The sequence below is a fragment of the Chrysochloris asiatica genome, unplaced genomic scaffold (assembly GCF_000296735.1).
Source record: "Chrysochloris asiatica unplaced genomic scaffold, ChrAsi1.0 scaffold00234, whole genome shotgun sequence".
Taxonomy (NCBI): domain Eukaryota; kingdom Metazoa; phylum Chordata; class Mammalia; order Afrosoricida; family Chrysochloridae; genus Chrysochloris; species Chrysochloris asiatica.
Genome location: NW_006408752.1, coordinates 1,525,494 through 1,548,997, shown reverse-complemented (window position 1 = coordinate 1,548,997; position 23,504 = coordinate 1,525,494). Strand labels below are relative to the sequence as shown.

The 23,504-nt window shown below is 40.3% G+C and overlaps 1 protein-coding gene across 5 annotated transcripts in view; it reads left to right on the top strand.

Moving 5' to 3' along the window:
• PDE8B (phosphodiesterase 8B) overlaps window positions 1-23,504 on the top strand; it is a 350,779-nt gene that overhangs the window by 294,478 nt on the left and 32,797 nt on the right. For all 5 annotated transcript variants that reach the window (XM_006873284.1, XM_006873286.1, XM_006873287.1 and 2 more), the window contains 2 exons: window positions 15,119-15,161; window positions 19,197-19,274. In XM_006873284.1, coding sequence (XP_006873346.1) covers window positions 15,119-15,161; window positions 19,197-19,274 — 121 coding nt within the window. The remainder of the gene's footprint in view (window positions 1-15,118; window positions 15,162-19,196; window positions 19,275-23,504) is intronic.

Here is a 23,504-nt window from a genome sequence, read left to right as displayed (position 1 = left end):
TTTCTGGGAGTCCCATAAAAAGAGAAAGAGAAAGAATTTTCATCAAAAAAATTATCAAAAACTTTGAAAATTTGACAAAAGTCATGAATATGTACTCACAAGACACTCAAAGAACTCAAGAGTAGAATAAATCTAAGGAGAGCCACATCAAGACCCATTATAATCAAGCTACTGGAAAACAAATACAGAGAATCTGGAAAGCATTAAGCATTGATGGCACACAGCAGTAACAACCTATATCAGATAGTGGTTTAATATCTAGAATATATAAAGAACTCCTACACAGCAACAGAATGACAACAACCCTTTACCCCCAAAAAAGGCAGACAAAAGACTTGAATACTAAAGAAGGTATACAAATGGCCAATAAGCACAAAAGATGTTCAACATCATAAGTTATTAAGGAAATATCAAAAACACAAGACAATACCATTTCACCCCGATTGTTAAGTGTCGTTGCATTGGTTTTGATTTATAACAACTCTCCTTTCCAAGCAGCGGTTGGTGGGTTTGAACTGCCAACCTTCTGATTAGCAGTGCATTGATTACAGCACCACACCAGGACTCCTCTCCCTCACTAGGATTGCTATTATCAGAAAAAAATGGAAAATAACAAATGTTGGCAAGGGTGTGGAGAAACTGGAGCCCTCATCCATTGCTGGTGGAATCATAAAATGGCACAGCCACTGTGGAAAACAGTTTGGTAGTTCCTCAAAAGTTGGCATAGAATTGCCATATGACACAGCAATTCCACTCCTAGGTATATACTTCGAAAAAATTAAAGCAGAAATGCAAACAGATACTTGTTGGCCAGTATTGGTTTCCATTATTGACTCATAGCAACCCTGTATAGGATTTCCGAGGAGCAACTGTTGAGTTTGAACTGCCAGCCTTGTAGTTTAAACCAACTTTGTGGTCCACAGTGTTTATCTTACAGTGCCATAACGTGATTTAGAGCAGCATGATCCTAGTAGCTGCAAAATGTCAACAGATGGATGGATACACAAAATGAGGTATATGCATAAATGGAGTAATTGTTGTTATTAGGTGCCATCAAGTCAGTACCAACCCATAGTGACCTTATGCACAGCAGAACGAAACACTGCCCGATCCTGGGCCAGCCTCACTAATGTTGCCACGCCTGAGTCCATCGATAGTGCCACTTGGCCAATCCATCTCATTGGGGGTCTTTGAATAGTTATTGATAAATGAGCCCTCATTATGCAGTGGGTTAAGCATTTGGCTGCTCCCTGAGAGGACTGAGGTTCATATCCATGGGAGAAAGATGAAGCCGTCATCTTACTTTCAGAAGCTGACGGCTTCATCTTTCTCCCATGGAGTAGCTCATGGATTTGAATCTCAGTCCTTTCAGGGAGCAGCCAAATGCTACCTGAGAAACCTCAGAAATCCTATGGAACGGTTTTAATGTGTCCTGTAAGGTTGCTATGGATTGGGCTTCAGTTAATGGCAGTGGAATTGAATTACTGATTATTCAATTATAAAGAAACATTAAATTCTGATACATGCTACCACACAGATGTACCTTGAAAATATTATATATACTAAATGAAATAAGCCAGACACAAAAATCAAAGATTGCATGATCCCACTTGCGTGAAATATCTAGAACAGGCAAATTCATTGAACCAAAATCATATTAGTCATCATCAGGACTGAGAGGAGGGGGAGGTTGTTGTTAAAGTGCCATCAAGTCCGTTCCAACTCATAGCAGAAACCCTGTTTAGGGTAAAGAGTGACTGATGGGTTTAACCTCTGCCCTTGTGCCACACCAGGCCCCAAGGGCAAGATGACAGGGGCTTAAAATGAATTTATATAATCAATTCTAAGCATGTGCCCCCACAGAAATATGAGTTTGTATATGTGGTGTGCATGGAAAATACAATGGCACAGCCCCCCTCTACTCAGCTGGGTTCAATAATTCATTGTAGTGACCACACAAAACCCAAAGCTCATACTCACAGTTTTAGAGTAGTTAACAGGTTGCAATGCAGGATCACAAAATGCTGAAGTCGTAGTTCTCCCAGACAGGACAACCTCTCCTCAGCCGTGCCCACAGGCAGGCTCTCTGCCCAGTCAGTATTACAAAGGTATTGTTGTCAAGGGCCTTCAGTTCCAACTCATAGTGACCCTGTGTAAGGCTTCTGAGGAGCAGCTGGTAGGTTTGAACCACTGAACTTGAAGTCAGCCATCCAGTGCCACACCAGGATGCTACAGAGCTCTATTAGGGCTGCTGATAAATGTTCAGAGGACACACAACTCTACTATAAGTCTCAGCCTGAACGCACTCAACTCTAGCTGTGGTGGTGGTGGTGGTGGTGTGCCGTGGAGTTGGCCCAATCATTGCGACCCTGTATAGGGTTTCCAAGGCTGTAGGTCTTTACGGGGAGCTGATAACTTCATCTTTCTCCTGCAGAACTGCTGGTAGTTTCAAACTGCTGGCGGTGAGATTAGCAGCCTGACTTGTAACCACTACGCTACCAGAGCTCCTTCAACTCTAGCTGTGTGAGTCAGCAAAGCTAGCTCTCCCAAGTGAGATGCCTGGAGATATCCACAGGCACTCAGCTTCACTTGCTCCGTGAGCTGGGAAGTCCACTGCTCTGTCTCGTGCTCTAGTTTTGGTTCTGCTGCTGCTGTTGCTCCACTACTACTTCCCTGAGGTCACAGCTTTCTGTCTCTGGATCGAGGAGGTTTAATGCACACGGATCTCTGGGTCCAAACGACACACTTGTCTCCTGGCTTTTCTTCGATGGAAGTGAGATCCTCTCTCCTGCTTCCGAGAGAGCTCACTTTATATACCCCTGTTAGAGTTCCAAGTTTTCACAATTACAATTAGCCCTGTTAGTGATCAGTCACAAGTGAATCTTATCCATCAACATCTTCCCCCACCTTCTCTTACCCAGACCCATCAGGAAAAAGGCATTTGGTGGGAATTTACAAAGACGTGAATGTGGCAGAGAATGGTGGCTCTGTAGGGTAGACACTGGACTGCGAACCACAAGGTCAGTGGCTCAAGCCCACCAGCCACTCCATGGGGAAAAGATGAGGCTTTCTGCTCCCAGAAGATTTACAGACTTTAAAGATTTAAAATCTATACAAAGTAGCTGCGAGTTAGCAATAACAACAAATTACTATGGCACAGCGATGTAGGATAAACATTGGACTGCAAATCACAAGGTTGGCTGTTTAAACCCGCTAGATGTTCCCTAGAAACCATAAGCAGGGTCACTATGAGTCAGAACCAATGTGGTTACGAATCGGGCTGCGAACCTTAAGGTCAGCGGTTCGAAACTACCAGCCGCTCCGCGGGAGAAAGATGAGGCTTTCTACTCCCGTAAAGAGTTACACCCTTGGAAACCCTGTACAGGGTCGCTATGGGTCGGACCCGACTCGATGGCACTTAACAACAACAACAACAACAACAATAATGACTAAGAGACATTAAGTAATTCACTGTATTGCAGTACACACACGTTTGTAATTATATTATGAGCATTTGAGGAAAATAAACAAAAAAACTAGGATGAAGCCAGGTCTTTCTTTTGCTAAAACCTATAATCTTTGCATTTTATCCTTATCTCGCAAACTTTAATGTACATGCTCATCACCTGGGGCCTCATTGTTAACATGTAGATTCTGATTCAGTCCATCTGTAGTGAGCCTGGAAACCTTTTTAACAAGCTTCTCCATGTTGCCACAGACTGCCTGCACTTTGACTAACAAGGCATCGCATGTCATAGTTTGCGCCTCAGATCTGTGGTCTCACTCTCCCTAGAAACTTGCAGGACCTACACATTCTCTGGCCCCATTGAGACCTCTGGGTCATAAAGCAGAACCTCTGAGGATGAAGTTCAACCATCTGTGTTTTAATGAGTCCTCCAGATGAGATTCTGATGTATGCTTAAGGTCGAGTACTACAGATATGTTTCCATATTAGAAAACTCAACATTTGCTAAGTTATGAAGCAAAATGGTTGAATTTGAAAGCCATTGAAAAACAACCTGACTAGTATCTTGCTTAGTGTTTCATCACAAGATAAGGAGGCAAAAATTTATTATTACTGGGCTAAAGATGCATGTTGAATTCTGGCCAGTGGGCACTAGCATTCAGAGGTAAGAGAGATTTTGAACAAGGTGTATCAGTGATATTTGAACACACTAAATCTAGCACACTGCATAGGAAAATGACTTTTCACAGGAATCATGTAAAAGCAGACCAGGGTAAAGGTAATCATGTGTCTAAAATAAAGCAGTTGACCTGAAAACATAAAAATAAAAATGAAAAAATACCAGTTTGGGATTTTCCTTTTTATTCTTGTACACTCTAAACAATTCATACTTACTTTCATTTGTAGGAAACCAATGAATGTTGGTTTGACATAAATAACATTTTTAAATGATTTTACCTAATTCAGATGAAAGGGGAGATGCTGCTATACTGAGTCTACTGTTGTTGTTGTCATTGCTAAGTGCTGTCGAGTCGATTCTGACTCATCACTGATTCTATTAAGATGAATAAATTTTACTGACATGAAGAGATCTGACACCAGATATCAGAATCAACATTCAGGCATCTCTTCTCTGTCTTGTCGAGACAATATGTTGAGAACCCATAATCACAACTCAGGAAACAAATGGTAACAGTATGTCCATGTCCTTGTTGCTGTTAGCTGCTATCAAGTTGGCTATGACTCATGTGGACTCCATGTACAACAGCACAAAACTTTGCCTAGTCCTGCGCCATTGTCATGACCCTTGGTATACTCCAGTTCATTGTTGTGACCTTTCAACCTAGGGAGGTCATCTTTATTGTACAGTAGTCTGTTGTCATTGATAGGATTTTCACTGAATAATTTTCAGAACTAGATCACCAGACCTTTCTGTCTTAGTCTGGAAGCGCCACTGAAATCTGTTCACCATGGGTGGCTCTGTTGGCATTTGAAATACTTCCAGCATCATAGCAACATGCAAGATGCCACATAATGACAAACTGATGGATGAGTGGTTGTATAGTCATTGAGGACAGGGGCCCAGAACATTGCATGAAATGATTTGTTCTGGTGTTGTGGGACTTCTTGGGTGGGAAATTTTGAGGACTGGATCTCCAAGTTGTCTTGAAATTAGAGCATACAGAAAAGATCTTTGATCTAGCCATCATTTCCCAGGAAACACTCATCAAAGTATTTTCAGCAAAAGACCAAGGATCAAAGATAGTCTGTATTGGATTATACCTCTCACAGGCCTTGTAAATGATGGGAGAGTCTCAAATGACTCAGTTCCTATCATCAAAACTACATCGAGAATTCTAGCTCCATTCTATTACAATACTGTCATACATGAAGGCATGCATAGTTTTGCCCTACAGATGTTTATCAAGGATGTTCATTGTAAAGAAAAAATGGTTTAGTAAGTCATCTTTGTAAACTACACGTACTTAAGTGAATAGTACTTTCCTTTACCTTAAATAATTTTTCTCCATTTCGTAACAATTAGGGAGGGGAAACACAAAGACAACAAAACAACATCAACCTGCATTTGAAAACTTGGATCAGAATTCCAGAGTCTCTCCATTGAAGTTAGCATCCATCTACATTATCAAGAAAGGCTATAAAGTCACTTCCATTTTCACTTACTAATGGATGTGTATGTGAACAATCTTTGTTTTAAAATCATACAAGGGAGCTTCAAAGAGTTCATGGAAAATTTTCATTTTATTTTGATTGTATTTTCCACAAACTTTTTGAAACCCCTTCCTATCTACCTTTTTTTTTTTTTTTAATGTTTTATTGTGAATTATGTGATAATTTATATGGGAGAACATTAGCTTTACATTCATCCTATCGTATATATCGTTTCATTGCCATGGTTACAATTACCTCCATGCATCATCAACCAACCAAAGGGTATAAACTACAAGCCTGCCCCCCGGTCATCAGCACACAGCCCCTCTCCCTCTCTGGGTCTAAAGTCCCCAGCCGCTCCATCTCTCCACGTCACCATCTCTGCCTCCATCTCTGGCATTACTGCTTCTCTATCTACCATTTTTACCATGCCATTGACTACAAGGAAAAGTGTAAGAAAGAATCTGTTGGCAGTGCAGAGTTCTCAAGCGTGTCATTTCAAGGGCAAAGATCATTCAGGTATTTAATGACTGTGATTTTTCCCCATCACACTAACTCTTATGTGTGTCATAGATTTGGCCCTATTTGTGCACATGAATGCATTTTTGAGTCAATACTATATCTGTTTTATATTTTAAAAAACAACAACAACAACAACAACTCACATTTTACGGAAAATGTGTTCATCAGTATTTTACTATGAAACGCTTTACAAAGTAATGTCTTTAGAGGCATCAATATTGGTCTTTTTATAATCAACAATGACCAGTATGGTGCCGAAATCATTAGTAGCAATGTTTTCACCACAAGCTGTAAAGTAAAAACCAGGTAAAACTGAATCTAATGAACTTGTTTTATATTTGTTGAGCTTTTGTTTTGTATTGTTTTTCATGCCAGGTACTATGTAGCACTGAGGACATAAAAGTGATCACATTAGCCCTGCCCAAATGGAACTTGTGGTTTGATCTTAAATAAGTATAAAATTGTGACTCGTGATAAATGTATTAAGGGAACAGTCCATTGAAAGCATATGACTGAAGAACTTGGTCTCATGAGGGACTGGGATGTGCAGGAAATATGTGAGAAGGTTTCCCCCATGGAAATCAAATTTGAGTCAAAACTTGGAGTACTAATGGGCAAAGAGGAAAGGGTAGATGGGAAGGAATCTTCCCAGGCAGAGGAACAGCATGTATAAAGGCCCTGAGGTAATAAAGAAGACTTGTTAAGTGCCCTTGAGTTGATTCGGACTCGTGATGACCCTGTGAAGGGTTTCTGAAGAGTCAATGGTAGGTTTGAACTGCTGACCTTGTGATTAGCAGTCCATTGCTTGTGCCACAGCACCAAACCAGGACGCCACGGGAGACTAGAGGGATAGAAAGGAGACCTGTATGGTCTGCAAGCTGAAATCCTGGACACAGTGACAAAGGTCAGCAGTGCGACTGGAGTGGCAGCAGTGGCCAGCAAATGCTGCAGTGCCTCATAGCCACTTAGCATATGGGGTCCAATCCTAAAAGCAAAGGAGCCAGGAGTTGTAGGTAGGAGAATGACATGGTTACATGTAGTTTTAACAAGATTACACTGGATGTGCTGTACAAAACCAACACTCATCTGTCTGTCATTCTGTGGTGGCTTGTGTGTTTCTGTGATGATGGAAGCTATGTCATTGGAATTTAAAATACCAACAGGGTCACCTAGGTTGGACAGTTTCTGCAGAGCTTCCAGACGAAGATAGACTAGGAAGGATGAGAGACCACTTCTGAAAGATTAGTCACTGAAACCTTATGAAGAGCAACAGAACAGGGTCTGAGATATAGTACTAGAAGCTGATCTCCTCAGGTTGGAAGGCACCCAAAATACAACTGCAGGAGAGGTGTCTCTTCTAAGTAATTGTTGTTGTTAGGTGCCATCGAGTTGGTACTTACTCATAGCGACCCTATGCACAACACAACCAAACAATGCCCAGTCCTGGGCAAGCCTCACAATTGTTGCCACACTTGAGCCCATTGATGCTGCCATTTTGCCAATCTGTCTCGCTGGGGGTCTTCCTCTTTTTCGCTGGTCCTCCACCTTACTAAATATGATATCTTTCTCCAGCGATTGGTCCCTCCTGGCAATATGTTCAAATTATGAAAGACGAAGTTTGGCCATCTTGGCCTCCAAGGAGCACGCTGGCTGCACTTCTTCCAACACAGATCTGTTCGTTCTTTTGGCAGCCCATGGCACTTTCAATATTCTCCTCCAACACCATAACTCAAAAGCATCAATTCTTCTATGGTCTTCCTTATTCACTTTCCAGCTTTCACATGCATATGAGGCTATTGAAAATACAATGGCTTGGGTCAGGCACACCTTAGTCCTCAAGGTGATATCTTTGCTCTTCAACACTTTAAAAAGGTCTTGTGCAGCAGATTTGCCTAATGCAGTATGTCCTTTGATTTCTTGACTGCTGCTTCCATGAATGTTGATGGTTGATTCAAGAAGAATGAAGCCCTTGACAACTTCAATCGTTTCTACGTTGATATGAATGTTGTTTATTGGACCAGTGGTGAGGATTTTTGTTTGCTTGACATTGAGATGCAATCCATACCGAAGGCTGTGCTCTTTGATCTTCATCAATAAATATTTTAAGACTCCTTCACTTTCAGCAAGCAGGGTTGTATCATCTGCATTTCACAGGTTGTTAATGAGTTTTCCTCTAATCCCAATGCCATTCCCAATGCTGGGTCATAGAACCCAGCTTCTTGGATTATTTGCTCAGTATACAGGTTGAATAAGTGTGGTGAAAGAATACAACCTTGTTGCACACATTTCTTAATTTTAAACCAGTGAACTTAATTTTAAACCAGGGAACTCAGTGTTACCATGTTCTGTTCAAACAACTGCCTCTTGGTCCAGGTACAGATTCCTCATGTGCACAATTAGGTGTTCTGGAATACTCATACTTCGCAGTGTTGTCCATAGTTTGTCATGATCCACACAATCGAAAGCCTATGCATAGTCAATAAAGCATAGGTAAACATCTTTCTGATATTCTCTAATTTCAACCAAGATCCATCAGACATCAGCAATGATATCCCTCATTCCATGGCCTCTTCTGAATCCAGCTTGAACCTCTGGAAGTTCTCTGTCAATGTATGATTGTAGCTGTTTCTGTATTACCTTTAGCAAAACATTACTCGTATGGGATATCAAAGAGATTGTCCAATGATTTCTGCATTCTGTTGGGTCACCTCTGTTTGGAATGGTGGATCTCTTCCAATCAGTCGGCCAGATAGTTGTTTTCCAAATTTCTTGGCAGAGATGAGTGAGTGCCTCCTGTGCTGCCTCACTTTCTTGAAAGATTTCAATTTTTATTCCATCAATTCCTGGTGCCTTGTTCTTTGCCAATTCCTTCAGTGCACCTTGGACTTCCTCCTTCAACATCATTGGCTCTTGATCATATGCTACCTCTTGAAACGGTTGAACATTTTACCATGCCCAGTGTTAGGCTGTTCTCAATTGTTTCTCATTTTGTTTATTTTCACAGATTTTTGACAGTATAGTTCAGACTTCTAATTTTTAACTATTAATCCAAATTCTCAGTTGAATATATTTTCCCAGTAGTTTGTTATGAACATTTTCCATCATATAGAAGACTTGAAAAAATCGTACAGTAATGTGCCTACCATCCATGTTCTATAATAAACATTGTGCTATGTTTGCTTTATCACAAAACTCTCCATCTGTCTATCCCTCTATCCATTCATGAGTCCATCTTTTCAGTAGATTTCAAACTAAGTTGCAAACATCAATACATTTTACCCTTATCATTTGATCATGCATACCATTAAAAAGTTTAACATTTATTTTCAATTGGTGGGTTGTGTTTTCTGGTTTTTCTTTTGGGTGAAATTGATGTATGGTAAAATGCACAAACCTTGAGTATTCTTTGAGTTTTAACAAATGAGAATACCTTGTAACTACTATCCTATAAAAATATAGAACCTTACCACCACAGAAATTCTCTCTGTCCTCTTCCCCAGCCTATCTCTGCCTGCTCCTCCACTCTTTGCATCCCCAGTAGCAACCTCTGTTCTGAATTTTAGTTTAGTTTGTACTCTTTAAAGCTTCATACACTATGTACTCTTTTGTGTCTGGTTTCTTCCATTCGTCATAGATTAATCCATGTTGTACTTACAGTGGTAGCGGTGTGCCATGGAGTCATTTCCAACTCATAGCAATCCTGCTATAGGGCTTCTGAGGTTGTAAATCTTTACAGGAGCAGAAAGCCTCTTCTTTCTCCTATGGAGTGACTGGCAGTTTTGAACTGCTGACCTTGAGGTTAACAGCCTGACTCATAACCACTACACTACCATATGTGTTACATTTAATTTCTGACAACTTCCACTTTTCCTATATTCATATTTAATATGTTCCATTTTCCAATTATCAATGGATGTTTGCAGCTGTTTCCTCACATTTTGAGTTGTGCTGCATCAGAAAATGAAGATGCTAAAAGTTTTACTCCATTCACGTCATTGAAGTCAACTCTTCCCCAGTCATATTTTGAGTGCCTTCCAACCTCAGGGCTTCATCTTCCGACACGATATCAGACAGTATTCCATTGCTAGTCATAAGATTTCCAGTGGCTAACCCTTCAGAAATGACAAACCCTTGTCTATCTTAGTCTGGAAACTCAGCTAAAGCCCATGCACCATGGGTGACCCTGCTGGTATTTACAATACTGGTGGCATAACTTCCACCATCTCAACACACACAAGCCATCACAGTAGGACAGACAAGTGATGGGGATCATCTATCTGAGAGGTGTATGCTTAGTTTTATATGAAACTGTCAGACCTTTTGCAAAGTGGCTATACAATTTTGTACTCCTACCAACTAGTTCTTCCATATCCTTGAAAACAATTGGTGTTGTCAGTTTTCTTAATTTTAGCGATTCCGGTGGGTGTGTAGAGAAAATAGACTTTTTTGGTTTTGACACTTTTTATTGTTGAGTGAAGGTTTGCAGAGCAAATCATCAGTTTTACATCCAACAAATTACACACTTTGTTTCATCTCAATGATTGCAATCCCATCCAAGTAACAACAGTTAACCTACTTCTGCCCTATGCTTCCTGTTTCCATTCCACCCACTTTTCCAGCCCTTCTGAACTTTGTTCGTAAGTAAATGTTGCCCATTTGATTTTGAATGATTATTGTTACTAGTGTTGTTGTCTCCCATCATATACCTACCCACCACTTGGTTGAAAATTAGGCCATGACGGTGAGTTCTATCCTAGACATGAAGGGTGGCTGAGGGCTAGTGTTGGGTTCCTCCAGTCTCTTTTGGACCAGTAAGCCCAGTATTTTTTATAATTTAGAGTTTTGTTCCACATTGTCTTCCGTTATATCTAGGACCTTCAAATGTGTTCCCTTTCAGAGCAGTAGAGGTGGTAGTCAGACACCACCATCTAGGCTAGTGTCAGAGTTATGGACTCTAATGTTCACGTGTTCTGTTAGTCCACTGGACTGATTCCAGATATCCTCAATTTTCATCACTCGTCTTTCTTCTGCACATGGAGAGACCAGTAGTTGCACCCTAGATGGCTGCTCATGAACCTATAAGATCCCAGATGTGATTCACCAAAGTAGGATATAGAATATTGTCTTTGTGAACTATGTTATGCCAGTTGACCATGGTGTCCCCTGGGACTATGGTCTTGAGACCCTGGGCCAGCAACTCATTCCCTCAAGGTTTTTAGCAGTGTCCAAATGACCCAGAGATCTTACACACATAGGCACACACACGTGTAGAATTTCTAGTGCCTTTTAGAGCCCTGCATAGTCTAATGTTTTAAACCAAGCATCTGAGCAGAGAGTAGCAGCAAGATGTGTGGGGACCTTGGGAGCTCTATACAGGGTCACTATAAGTCAGAACTGACTTGACAGCACTTAACAACAACATAGTATTTTAAATAATGAAAAGCTTGAAACTGTTATTTTTTTTCTAAAAATTAATTTTCAGTCTACAAGGTTTGCTGAGAAATCTCAGCTTTGTGCTCCAGTAAAAGCATCACAGGCCAAGGACAAGAGTGTTGTCGTTGTAGAAATTGTAGTACTAAAGCCTCCAGGTTCCCTAGTAACATCCAATGTCAAAATTCCCAGTCACTACTGAACATAAAAGATTCTGTACTTAAAGCTTTCACACAGGAAAACAAACAAAATCCCACACAACAGAGAGATTGATCAACGTGGGGGATATTAAATCCTTGTCTTTCTTTTTCTTTGCTGTAGCGTGCATGTGACAAAACCTTTTGATAACAAAGATTCAAACCGTCCCCAAAATGTCAAGGAGTACTACATTTCCTAAAAGATGTCCTTCATGGATCCAGGGGTATGTCTGAGGACATACTGCTTTTAAAACACACAGGGTTTTCCTCTGCGGTCACACTGTAGCAAGCAGTGTGATCAAGAGGAAATGGGTTTAGAGCTAGAGACCACCACTTGAAATTGGATTCTGCCACATCCTAGCTGGGTGGCTTAGGCATGTTACTCTAAACCATAGCTTCCTTGTCTGTCAGAAGGAATGAGCACACTGTCTCCCTTACAAGGGCATTACAATAATTAGAGATTACGAATGTAAAGTTGTTACCACTCTGGAAGCATGTCAGAGATGGTTGTTGTCATCAGTGGGCAAAGCACATCCTTAAGACCTTCCACCTTTAGAAGACTCTCCCAACAGTGCCCAGGCCACAAGCCTCCTCAGGCTGTTCATCCCAGACAATACCAAACTACATAACCACTAATTCCTGATTTATTTTCTCAGTGAGCTCAATTAAGTATTAAGAGGGAAATCACTTTATAGAAAAATTCATACCGAGTTGTAGTGGGCTTAGACCTCCAGAAGAGAATCCTAATTCTTAAAGGATGTTTTCATCCAAGTGTATCTTTAGTTGTACAATGGGCTGTTTGAAAGAGGCACATAGATTAGATAATCAGAGTCAGGAAGCTTCAGTCAAAAACTAGCACTGCTGGGGTATGGCTGATGAAAGATCCTAAGGCACTGTTCTTGCTGAAGAAGATCACAAAGTGACTCATTCAATAGGGTCTTCTGCAGCAGATGTGGACACAACCCCACAGAACCTCTGCCTGTAAAGCAGCTGAGGGTCAAAGAGTATCTCCAGGCTCTGGTGCTCAAAGCCCATCTGAAGCAGATGAGTCCATTTGAGGGTGGCAGGGGCCGGAAGGAGGAGCACCATTTTCAGCTTAGATAACATCATACATGGAGAAAAACAGACCAGAGTCAGCCTGTCATCAGCAGATGGAAATGGACCTGTCCTCTCCCTCAGTGGCAGGGGCACATTTCCTTCCTAAAGGCAGGGTTGGCCTGTGTACCTACTGGACGTTGTAGCTGCCTCCTCTATAGGCAGAACACAAAGTCCACCTGGAAGGTTCAGGAGCCCCACCATTCAGTCACCTGGCCTGTGGGGGCTGAGGCCAGATGAGAAAGGGTTTTTCGTGTGTGCAATCTAGGGGGCCATGGGACTTTGTTACTACAGGAGAGCTGTATTGTGATTCTGAGAAAAAAAGCTAAGTATTTAAACATTGCTTGCTTCTGAGCTGAAACTGACTGAGAAAAAAATTTGCAAGGCAAAAATTGTATTCATTGAGTCTAGTATCAAAATTTCATACTGTGCTCAAAAGCTTAGTAGCAAATGGTCTTTGTTCCAAAAGGGAAAACATAAAACGTGTGTTCACAAAAGAAATAAAAATGTCCCATAATGATGGGATAAATGAGTCACCATATGACCAAGATATCACATAGCTTGTTCCTGTAATTATTTCTGTAATGATGTGGAATGGACTGAACAGAATTAATTCATAGAAAACCCCTATTTTAATACTTCAGGTTTACAGGGTTATTTTTCAGTGGTTAGATCAACAGTCTGCCTGTTTCTGATACATGTGTAATAGTTGATGGTACTAAGCCATACTCACCATCCTTCATAAAGAATCCACTGCACTCATCTGTCTTGTTTCTCAAACTAACTCAGCCCATCTACATGCTTGTTTGAGCAACTGGAAGTAGGTGTGTTTAGAGTGAAGGAGCATGAGTCCAAGTATGATTCACATGATTAACAGTGTCTTGGTAGTTATTAACACTAGAAATGCTGACCTCTAAAGAAAGCAGATTCCTAGTGTTCATGACTTGATTTAATCATTTATCAGACATTTCTGAACCTTGATAAAATCACCAGCACAGGAAAATTGGATGAGAATGCACTGGGTGTTAAACTGCATCTAAAATTCAGATCTTATTGTGAAGAAACATTTTGTAAATTGACTTTGTGTATAATTGATGGAAAGAGTCGTGGTGACACACTGATTAAGCATCTTGGCTGCTAACCAAAAGGTTGGTGGTTCAAATCCACCAGCCACCCACAGAAGAAACATGTGGTCTTCTACTTCCTTAAAATTTGCTGCTGTTAAGGAGCTCTGGTAGCATAGTGGTTATAAATCAGGCTGCGAACTGCAAGGTCAGCAGTTTGAAACTACCAGCTGATCTGCAGGAGAAAGATGAGACTTTCTGCCCCCGTAAAGATTTACAGCCTCGGAAACCCTATACAGGGTCTCTATGAGTTGGAACCGACTCCACGGCACACAACAACAACAAGTGCCGTGGAGTCGGTTTCAATTCATAGAGACCCTATATAGGGTTTCCGAGAAGCAGCTGGTGAGTTTGAACCACTGACATTGTGGTTAGCAGACAATGCTTATCCTGCAGTGCCAAACCGGACACTCAAAATTTACAGCTTCCAATTCTATTTTGGCCTATAGAGTTGGTATGAGTCAGAATCAACTCAGTGTCGATGGCTTGACAATTGACAGGTATTTGAATATCTGTTCAGGAAGATTAGTGGTTACGAGTCAGTCTGCTAAACCTCAAGGTCAGCAGTTCGAAACTACCAGCAGTTACGTGGAAAAAGACGAGGCTTTCTGCTCCCATAAAAATTTTACAGCTTTGGAAACCCTATACATGGCCACTATGAGTCGGAACTGATTCCATGGACACACATCACCCAGCTTAAATTCAGGCTTTTTTGACTTTATAGAAGAATGTTATAACATGTCCAAAATATAAACAGGCTACATATTAATTACCTTTTTAAAGCTTAAATGTAGTTATAGCTATTTTGTCTCTGGATCTCTGCAGACAGCCCAAAGGAGAATAGCTGACTGGAGGTTCAGATGCTTGCTTGGAAAAGCTCATGCCATGGGTACCTTCCTGCTCTAGGGCTCGGCCATTCTAGAAGTGCCCCCAAAATAAAAAGACCTTGGTAGAATCACGTACTGTATGCCTTTCATCTCCTGTTATCTATGCATCTTCTTGCCTTCTTGAAGTCTTCAGAGCTTTTTAACTAAATTGTTTGGCTAGGATTATGCTAATACTGTATTTAAAATCTCTTTCTCTTGTTTTATCGAACTTTTGAACAACTTTAGATTCACAAGATTCATCGTGATTCAGGAGACAATTCTCAGACAGGTGAGAATACTTCAATTTGACTCTTACAAACTTAGACATTTATGGGTTCAAGTTTATAAAGAGGTCTGAAGAAGTCTAGACAGACATTCATCACCCCAGAACCTGGGCTGCTAAAATCTTGGTGTGGATTTAGGAAGGTTATAGAGCCCGAAGTAACACAGAATCCCATAAAAACTCCTCGAATCTTCATTCATGGCAACCTTTCCTGTTAAATGCCTTCCTAATCCTGGTTCTCTTTTCCTGGTTAGAGATCAGGAAGAGTAAATAAACCAAAATAAAGTATCCAAAAGTCCAGTGCAGACTTGTTGTCAACCATATTTAGGCTTCCCTTTCATTGCAATCATCAATGACTGTACAATCAAAAAAGATGGATGGGCCCTGGCCTGGGAGTCAGGAATTCCCAGCTCCCTCCCTGCTCACTTGTCTCATCGTTTGGGCAAGACTTCAATTGTCTGATCCTTGAGGTCATCATCCTTAAAAAGAAGGAAGTGGAGCTAATAACTTCTGCATATACACTGTTCTGAGATTAATTACCTTCTGATCATCAAAGGAAAAAAATCAGTCTGCTATTAAAGATTTAAAGTTCTTTTTCCTACAAGAATTCCACCTAATGCAGTCTCTCCCTACTGGTGGCTTGCAGCCACTACTGCATAAAGTTAGACCCCAGCTAATTATCCCCTCTACTGGTGTGGTGCCATAGGATAAGCACTTGACTTCAAGGTTGGTTTGAACCACAAGGGTGGCAGTTCAAACTCACCAGCCGCTCCTCAGAAACCCTATACAGGGTCGCTATGAGTTGAAACCAACTCTACAGCACTTAACAACAACAACAACCTTGCCTGTAGGATGTCACCTTCTAGAACTATTTAATTTAATCTTCCTGAGCCTCAGTGTCTTCATTTGTAAAATAAAATGATAACTCCCATCTTATTGTTATGAAGATTAAAGGCAAATTGATACAACATCTAGCAATGCCTGACATTTAACTATTAGGTATCTTCCTTTGGTTTTTCTAGAAAGTAGGGATGACACGATGGCATACACATACACACACACTCATTCATTCATTTTCCTTCTTCTTCCTCTCTCCCTCAGATGATTCCATTGATTTCTTATAGCCCTTACAGTGAGGACACTATTTTAACTATATAAATTATTAACTGTGCTAAAAAAACCCAAAAAACTGTTATATGTATATATATTCCCATATCCTTTAGTGCCTAGCATTTACTTACACATAATAATCAGCCAATTAGCAGTTACAGGACACTGATACATTTAAGTCATTGCCTGCTGAAAAGTGTATGTTCCACTATTTATTAGCTCTTTGACTTAGAACAAACTAATTTCTCTAAACTGAAATTTTCTGGTCAGTGAAATGGGAACCACCCTATGCAGATTTCAGAACTGTTCTGGAGAGAACTATACGTTAAGTTCCTAGTACAATGTCTGGTGTGTAGCAGGCACTCTGTATGTGAGAGCTATATTTTTACTGGCAGCGCAATATCCTTATGCCTTTGAGGACAGTTATTTTAAATATTGTTATTCTTTCTTTTCTTCGGTTGGAGCTTTTAATTCATTCCACAAACATCTGGTGAGATAATGAATAATGAATTCTTTTTATTGAGATGGCCTTCTGTAGCCTTTATTGAAGAAAAATGTCTCTTGTTGCTGTTTTAGCTGGCATAAAATCAGGAAGAGCAGACTTCCTATACCTTTGAGTAGTCGCTAATACATGGCTTGGAATTCAACCAGCCAACAGAAGCCACCGTCTTGAAACTCACCCCCTACTTTAGTTTTACTTGGGAACCACATTTTGAGAATTTTCTGTGTTCTGTAATCTTGAATTTAATCTTAAATATTGCCTAAGTTACATTTATCATTTGATATACAATAAATGTTAGGAATTTTTATGGTTATTGAGCTCCTGCATAGGCTAAAAACAAATTTTTTGTTTCTCAGGGTTTGAAAGACGTTTATGATTCTAACAAGATTATCAAAGTACCACTACCCATAGATGTTTCTACAAGGAAATGTTGAAATTCATTCAAGGCCAAGCAAATATTAAGGCAGACTCTGGAAGATAAAATTAGGCAAAAGGACAGTAAATGTCTTGTTAAGTTAGGTCATTTAAGATGAGGTTCTATGGATATGGTGTTTAGATTAATTTGATAACAAGTTCTCCCTTTTTCTCATGCAGTATAAATATAATTCAGATTTAGTCATTGTTTTAGCCATTTTTTACTGAATCAGATTTTTTTTATTGTCAAGTAAAATAAATGGCTTAAAGATGATATAGAAAAGTATTTAAGACATTATAATGTGAAAATGCACTCGTCTGTTAACCACATGGTCGGCAGTTCAAACCCACCAGCTGCTTCTCAGAAAGCCTATACAGACTCACTATGAGTTGGAACCAACTCGATAGCACTTAACAACAACATGTTGAAAAAGGTATCTATTCAAATGCACATATATAATTAATAGTTGTAACAAACATGGACTAAATGCATTTGTTGTTGTTGTTAAGCGCTGTCGAGTCATTTCTGACTCATAGCCACCCTGTATAGGGTTTCTGAAAGCAGTTTTGGGGTTTGAAGACCTTGTGGTTAGCACAGTTAGCAGTCCAGTGCTTACCCTCTAGCACCACACCAGGTTTGAGTATATGCCAAATGCTATGCTAAGTGCTGGTGTCCTAGTGTGGCAGTATAGAATAAGCCCACCAACTGCTCCTCAGAAACCCTACACAGTATAGAATAAACCCACCAACTGCTCATCAGAAACCCTACACAGGGTCACTTTGGGTAGGACTCAGTTCTGCATCACATAACAGAAACATTAGGTACATTTCCAAGGTTAGACAGATACTAGTTAGCATACTGGAATATTTAAAATTTTGCAGTTCGACTCTAGAGTTGGTATTCTTAACAATGAGGCTTTTTGGTGTGACTAGACACTAAAATTCCTAAAGCATTTTTTTCTTGTCTTTTGTGGATTCTGGCCATTTATGGTTGTCCGAGAACTGCAGTCTTCCTACTAAAACCTTCATGTCTGCCTGTCAGTTTAGCACAGTGAGGAGTGATTCTGTGTTCTGGTTTGGATTCTTCTCCTTGCTCTTGGGTTACTCCCACACAAAGACAATGCCTCAAAAATACACGGTGCTGAAGCCAGCACTGCAGCCCTGGCAGACACTTAAATCTGCTGCAGTGTGATAGCATGTTTTGAGTGTTCAATTCAAAGTCTGCAAAACTGATACAGCATCTCCTTTAAAGTTAAAGTACATTATTTATCTTAAAAAAAAAAAAAAAATGGGGACAAGGGTGAGAGTTTATTTAGTTGTTGGAAATTTGGGGGGTAGTTTTAAAACTTCATTTTCTTCCCTTCACTTCTTGATGAAATCATTCCTCAAGAGAACCTAGACCATCTAGAAGCCTGACTTTTCAGAGGTGTCCAGCATTGATCTGGAAAAGTTTCCCAAAATAAATTAAAAGTTTCTGTGGATTTCACTAGTGTTTTATCTCCTCACATAACCACATAAGAACCTCCCCCACCCAAGTGAATGGGTTTTCCTTTAGGTCAGGATGAACCAAGTAAAAGAAAGAAATGAACAAAAACTAACTCTAGTTAGGAAATTCACCCAAAGTTTCCAAATTTTAAAAAAACAGACAAAATACGTGTGTTCATTTGTAGCATAGCAGCATGTTAACACTACTGCGAAAGCAAACATTGCCCCAAGATTTGATGCTTACTTCCGTAACAATATTTTATTCATGGAACTAAATCATCCCTGGTGAAAACTCCATTACCATGATGTAATATGGTGCCACAAGATTAAGGTATAGTTTTGTAACTAGTATGATAACTCATTCTGTGTGTCTTGATGAAGAGAAAGTGGTTTATCATTTCTTAAAATTATTTTATAGTACTTAAACAGTTAGTTTGATTTCTTTAGAGAATGAGGGAAAAAAGTGTCTGATCTTCACCTGCACCTCCACTGAAAACTAACCATGCCCCTTTCTAACCTGAAATCCTTAGAGTCTCATTCATTCCGTTACAAGAATAGGAGGAAAGAGTCCATTGATGTGAAATCAATATCATCTCGAGGCAGTGATGGTAAGAAGTTTTTCAGATTTCTCTGACCTTTTTAAAGGATACAGAATGACAGAAATATATTCAAGACTACATCAGTCTATGAGCCCCAAGGAACAGAATTTCAACTAAACTGGCTATTTTTTAGTATGCAGAAAATATTAGTTTTTGTTTGTCTGTTTTTAAAAAATGCTTTAATACTTTCTATAGTCTCTGTCTTCTCTTTAAAATAGCTTGAAGCTTGTTCCTTTTTAGCCTAAAGTGTTTGGGGCTGTGGCCACCCAAGTAGCTCATTTTAAGTGTGTACTAGGGGCAGAAAGGGCACCACACTCCTGGCTTCCCAGCTTCTAACACAAACCCATTTATCAGTGTCCCTGCTGTATGCCCTGATTCTCCCTTTATAAATATCCCAGGCAGACTATCTGAATTGAAATCTAGCAAAATATCTCTGTCCCGAAAGGCAGAATTTAGCAAGACATTTCTTGAGTTCAATCAATCAGGCCTAAGTAACCAATTAGATTTTCAGGAAAATGAAAAAAATCAAAGATGATTTGAACATTTTATTCCTAAATGCCTTGGAAGTTATAATTAATATTTAGAAGAATAGGAAAGTCTCAGAGTATGGAAACTTTGGGGGTTATGGAGAAGAACTTGAGTTTTATTTTATTGGAATGCTTGGTGGTGGTGGTGGTGGTGGTGGTGGTGTGCAGTGGGGTTAGTTCTGAATCATAGTTACCCCATACAGGATTTCCCAGGCTGAAAATTCTTTACAGGAGCAGAAAGCCTCACCTTTCTCCCACAGAATAGCTGGTAGTTTCAAACTGCTGACCTTGAGGTTAGTAGCCTGACTCATAACCACTAAGCTACCAGAACTCCTTGTTGGAATGCCTAGGATGCCAAAATGCAAGGCAAAGATACCTAGGAAGCTAAAATGTAAGACTGGTACTCAGGGCTAAAGGTATGAATTTGGGAGCCCTAGAGGTGACAGTGTTCCATGCTATTCACAAGGTTTTCACTAGCTAATTATTTTTGAAGTAGACCACCAGCTCCTTCTTCCTAATCTGTCTTAGTCTGGAAGCTTCCTCTGAACCCTATCCACCATGGGTATTTGAAATAACTGAAGGCATAGCTTCCAGCCTTGTAGCGATATACAAGCCATGGTATGACCAACTAACAGAGAAGTGGTAGAAGATGAAAGCAATACAAAGACACTGTACCATAAAAAAATTGGTCAACATTCATCCATTTCGGGAGGTAGCACATGCTTAAGAGCCTATGGTACTGAAGGAAGAAGCCCAAGCTTTCCTGAAGGCATAGGTAATAAACAAGTCTCCAGAATTGATGGAATACCAATTGAGATGTTTCAACAAATAGATACAATGGAAGCGCTTACTTGAAATTTGGAAGATGACTACCTGCCCAACAGACTGGAAGTGGTACATATCTGTGTCCTATTCCAAATAAAGGTGATCTAACAGAATGTAGAAATTATCAAACAATATCATTAGTATGAAGTCTTGGTGTGGCGCTGTGGGTTAATGCGCTTGACTGCAAAGTCAGTTTGAACCACAAGGTTGGTGGTTCAAGCTCACCAGCCACTCCTCGGAAACCCTATACAGGGTCACTATGGGTTGGAACTGACTCTGCAGCACTTAACAGCAACAATATCATTAGTATTGCATGAAAGTAAAATTTTACTGAAAATAATTAAAAAATGGTTGTGGTAGTACATCCACTATTCAAGGTGGATTCAGAAGAGAACAGGGAATGAGGAATCTCATTGCTGATGTCAGATGTATCTTGGCTGAAAGCAGAGAATACTTGTGTTTTATTGACTATGCAGAGTCATTCAATTGTGTGGATCATAACAAACTACGGCTAACAGTGCAAACAAAGGGAATTCCAGAACACTTAATAGTGCTCATGAGGAACCTGTACATAGATCAAGAAGCAGTTGTTTGATCAGAATGAGGAGATACTACATGGTTTAAAATCAGGCAAGGTATTTGTTAGGGTTGTATCTTTCCACCATTCTTATTCAGTTTATTTGCTGAACAAATAATCCAAGAAGGTACATGATATGAAGAACATGATACCAGGATTGGAGGAAGACTCATTTACAACTTGTGCTATGCAGATAACACATGCTTCCTTGCTTAAAGGGAAGACGACTTGAAGTACTTACTGATGAAGATCAAAGATTACACCTCAACATAAAGAAAACAAATATCCTCACAACTGGACCAAAAATGGAGTAAAGGTTGAAGTCATCAAGGATTTAATTTTACGCGGATCCACAGCAATGCTCAAGAAAACAGCAGCCAAGAAAGCAAATGATGTATTACACTGGGTAAATTGCCTACAAAAAAACCCCTTTCTTTTAAAGAATTAAAAAACTAAGATGTCGCTTTGAGGACTAAGGTGTATTGAGCCAAGTCATGTGGTTGTTTGTTTTTTTTTTTTTTTTTTGTCACCTCATATGCATGCAAAAGCTGAACAATGAGTAAGGCAGGTCAAAGAACTGATGCCTTTGAATTATGGCAAAATGTTGACTATACCATGGACTGCCAGAAGAATGAACAAATCTGTCTTAGAAGAAGTGCAGCCAGAATGTTCTATAGAAGTCATGCTGGAGAGACTTCATCTCATATATTTTGGACATATCATCAGGAGGGACTAGTTCTTGGAGAAGGACATCATGCTTGGTAAGGTATGTTGTTGTTAAGTGCTGTCGAGTCAGTTCCAACTCATAGAAACCCTTAGGGTTTCCCAAGAGTGTCTTCTGGATTTGAACCATCCACTTTGTGGGTAACAGCCCAGTGCTAATCCTACAGTGCCACATCAGGACTGCAGGTAAAGCAGAAGGTCAGGGAAACAAAGAGGAAGACTCTCAATGAGATGGATTGACACAGTGGCTGCAACAATGGGTTCAAACAGAACAGTAATGGTGAGGAGGGTGCAGGATTGGGCAGTGTTTTATCCCATTGTGCCTAGAGTCACTTTGAGTCAAATTGCTTCAACAGCAGCTAACAACAACAACAGAAGTGACAGAGGAAACCATGGGAGCATGGTTTATGTGTGTGGAATAAAAGCAGGGAGTGTGTACATCCGAGGCTTGAGGCACACCCTCAGTGAGAAGAAGCAGTAAACTGAGAACAGTAAAGCTGGAGATGAGCCACGTGAAGGCAGTGTCACCATCTGAAGCAAGAACAAGAAGGGACTGAAAGCAAGGCTAAGTGTGACGGAGACTGAGGGATTTCACGCATTCATTTGGTTTTCATTTAGCAAGTGGGTGGACAGATTCTGAGGCCACATGGAGTGAATGGCCAGTGATTATCACAGAAAGGATAGAGGTGGTACGGTAATTTAAGGGAATAACCAGGAATATAAGGGAAGGAATTGACAGTTCTTAAGGTAAAAACCGGAGGCCTGAATATGAGGGAAGTGGCCGAAACAGCATAGACTGAAGAAAATAGAGACAAGATGTTGTTGAGTGACATCAAGTCAGTTCTGACTCATAGTGACCCTGTAGAGGGTTTCTGAGGAGCCACTGGTGAGTTTCAGTGAACCACTTGTGGTTCAAACTGACTTTGCAGTCCAGGGTTTTATCCCACAGTGTCACACCAAAGGAGAGTCCAGTCAGGCATGTGAAGGGTTGGGGAAAGAATGTAAAAGAAGAGAATGTGTATTAAAATAGTTTGAGATGGATTGAGGGTGTAGCTTTCAGATGGAGACGGCCATGCATAAAGGAATTTAACCTGGACTGGCTGTGTGTTCAGAGCTCTTTTGAAAGGGCATCATTATCTCTTCAGGGCCTGGGAGAAGTAGAGGCTGAGAAGTACAGACAAGGTCTCCAGTGCTGTCAGCAAGAAAGAATATCAAAAGTGGCTGAGCTGTAGAGCAGCACTACTGATGAGACTGAGGTATTCCATGTTTCCTGCCTACCTTAAAGGAGTGGCAGGCAGATCTGACGAGGAGGGAAGTACTTTCAAAGTAAAGCTTCTACGTTTTCAACTTCAAACTGCATTATTTCCTATTCAAAAATCATGCTTTAAATGAAGGTTTCTACAGTTTAGAACTAAACCACCTCTGGTTATTAAGTGTTAAGAATCTAAAAGGCCTTGGAAAGAGGGTAGTGGTGGTTGTTATGTGTTGTGGAGTCGGTTCTGACTCATAGCGACCCTGTACAGGGTTTCCAAGGCTGTAAATCTTTACAGGAGCAGAAAGCCTCATCTTTCTCCCGCGGAACAGCTG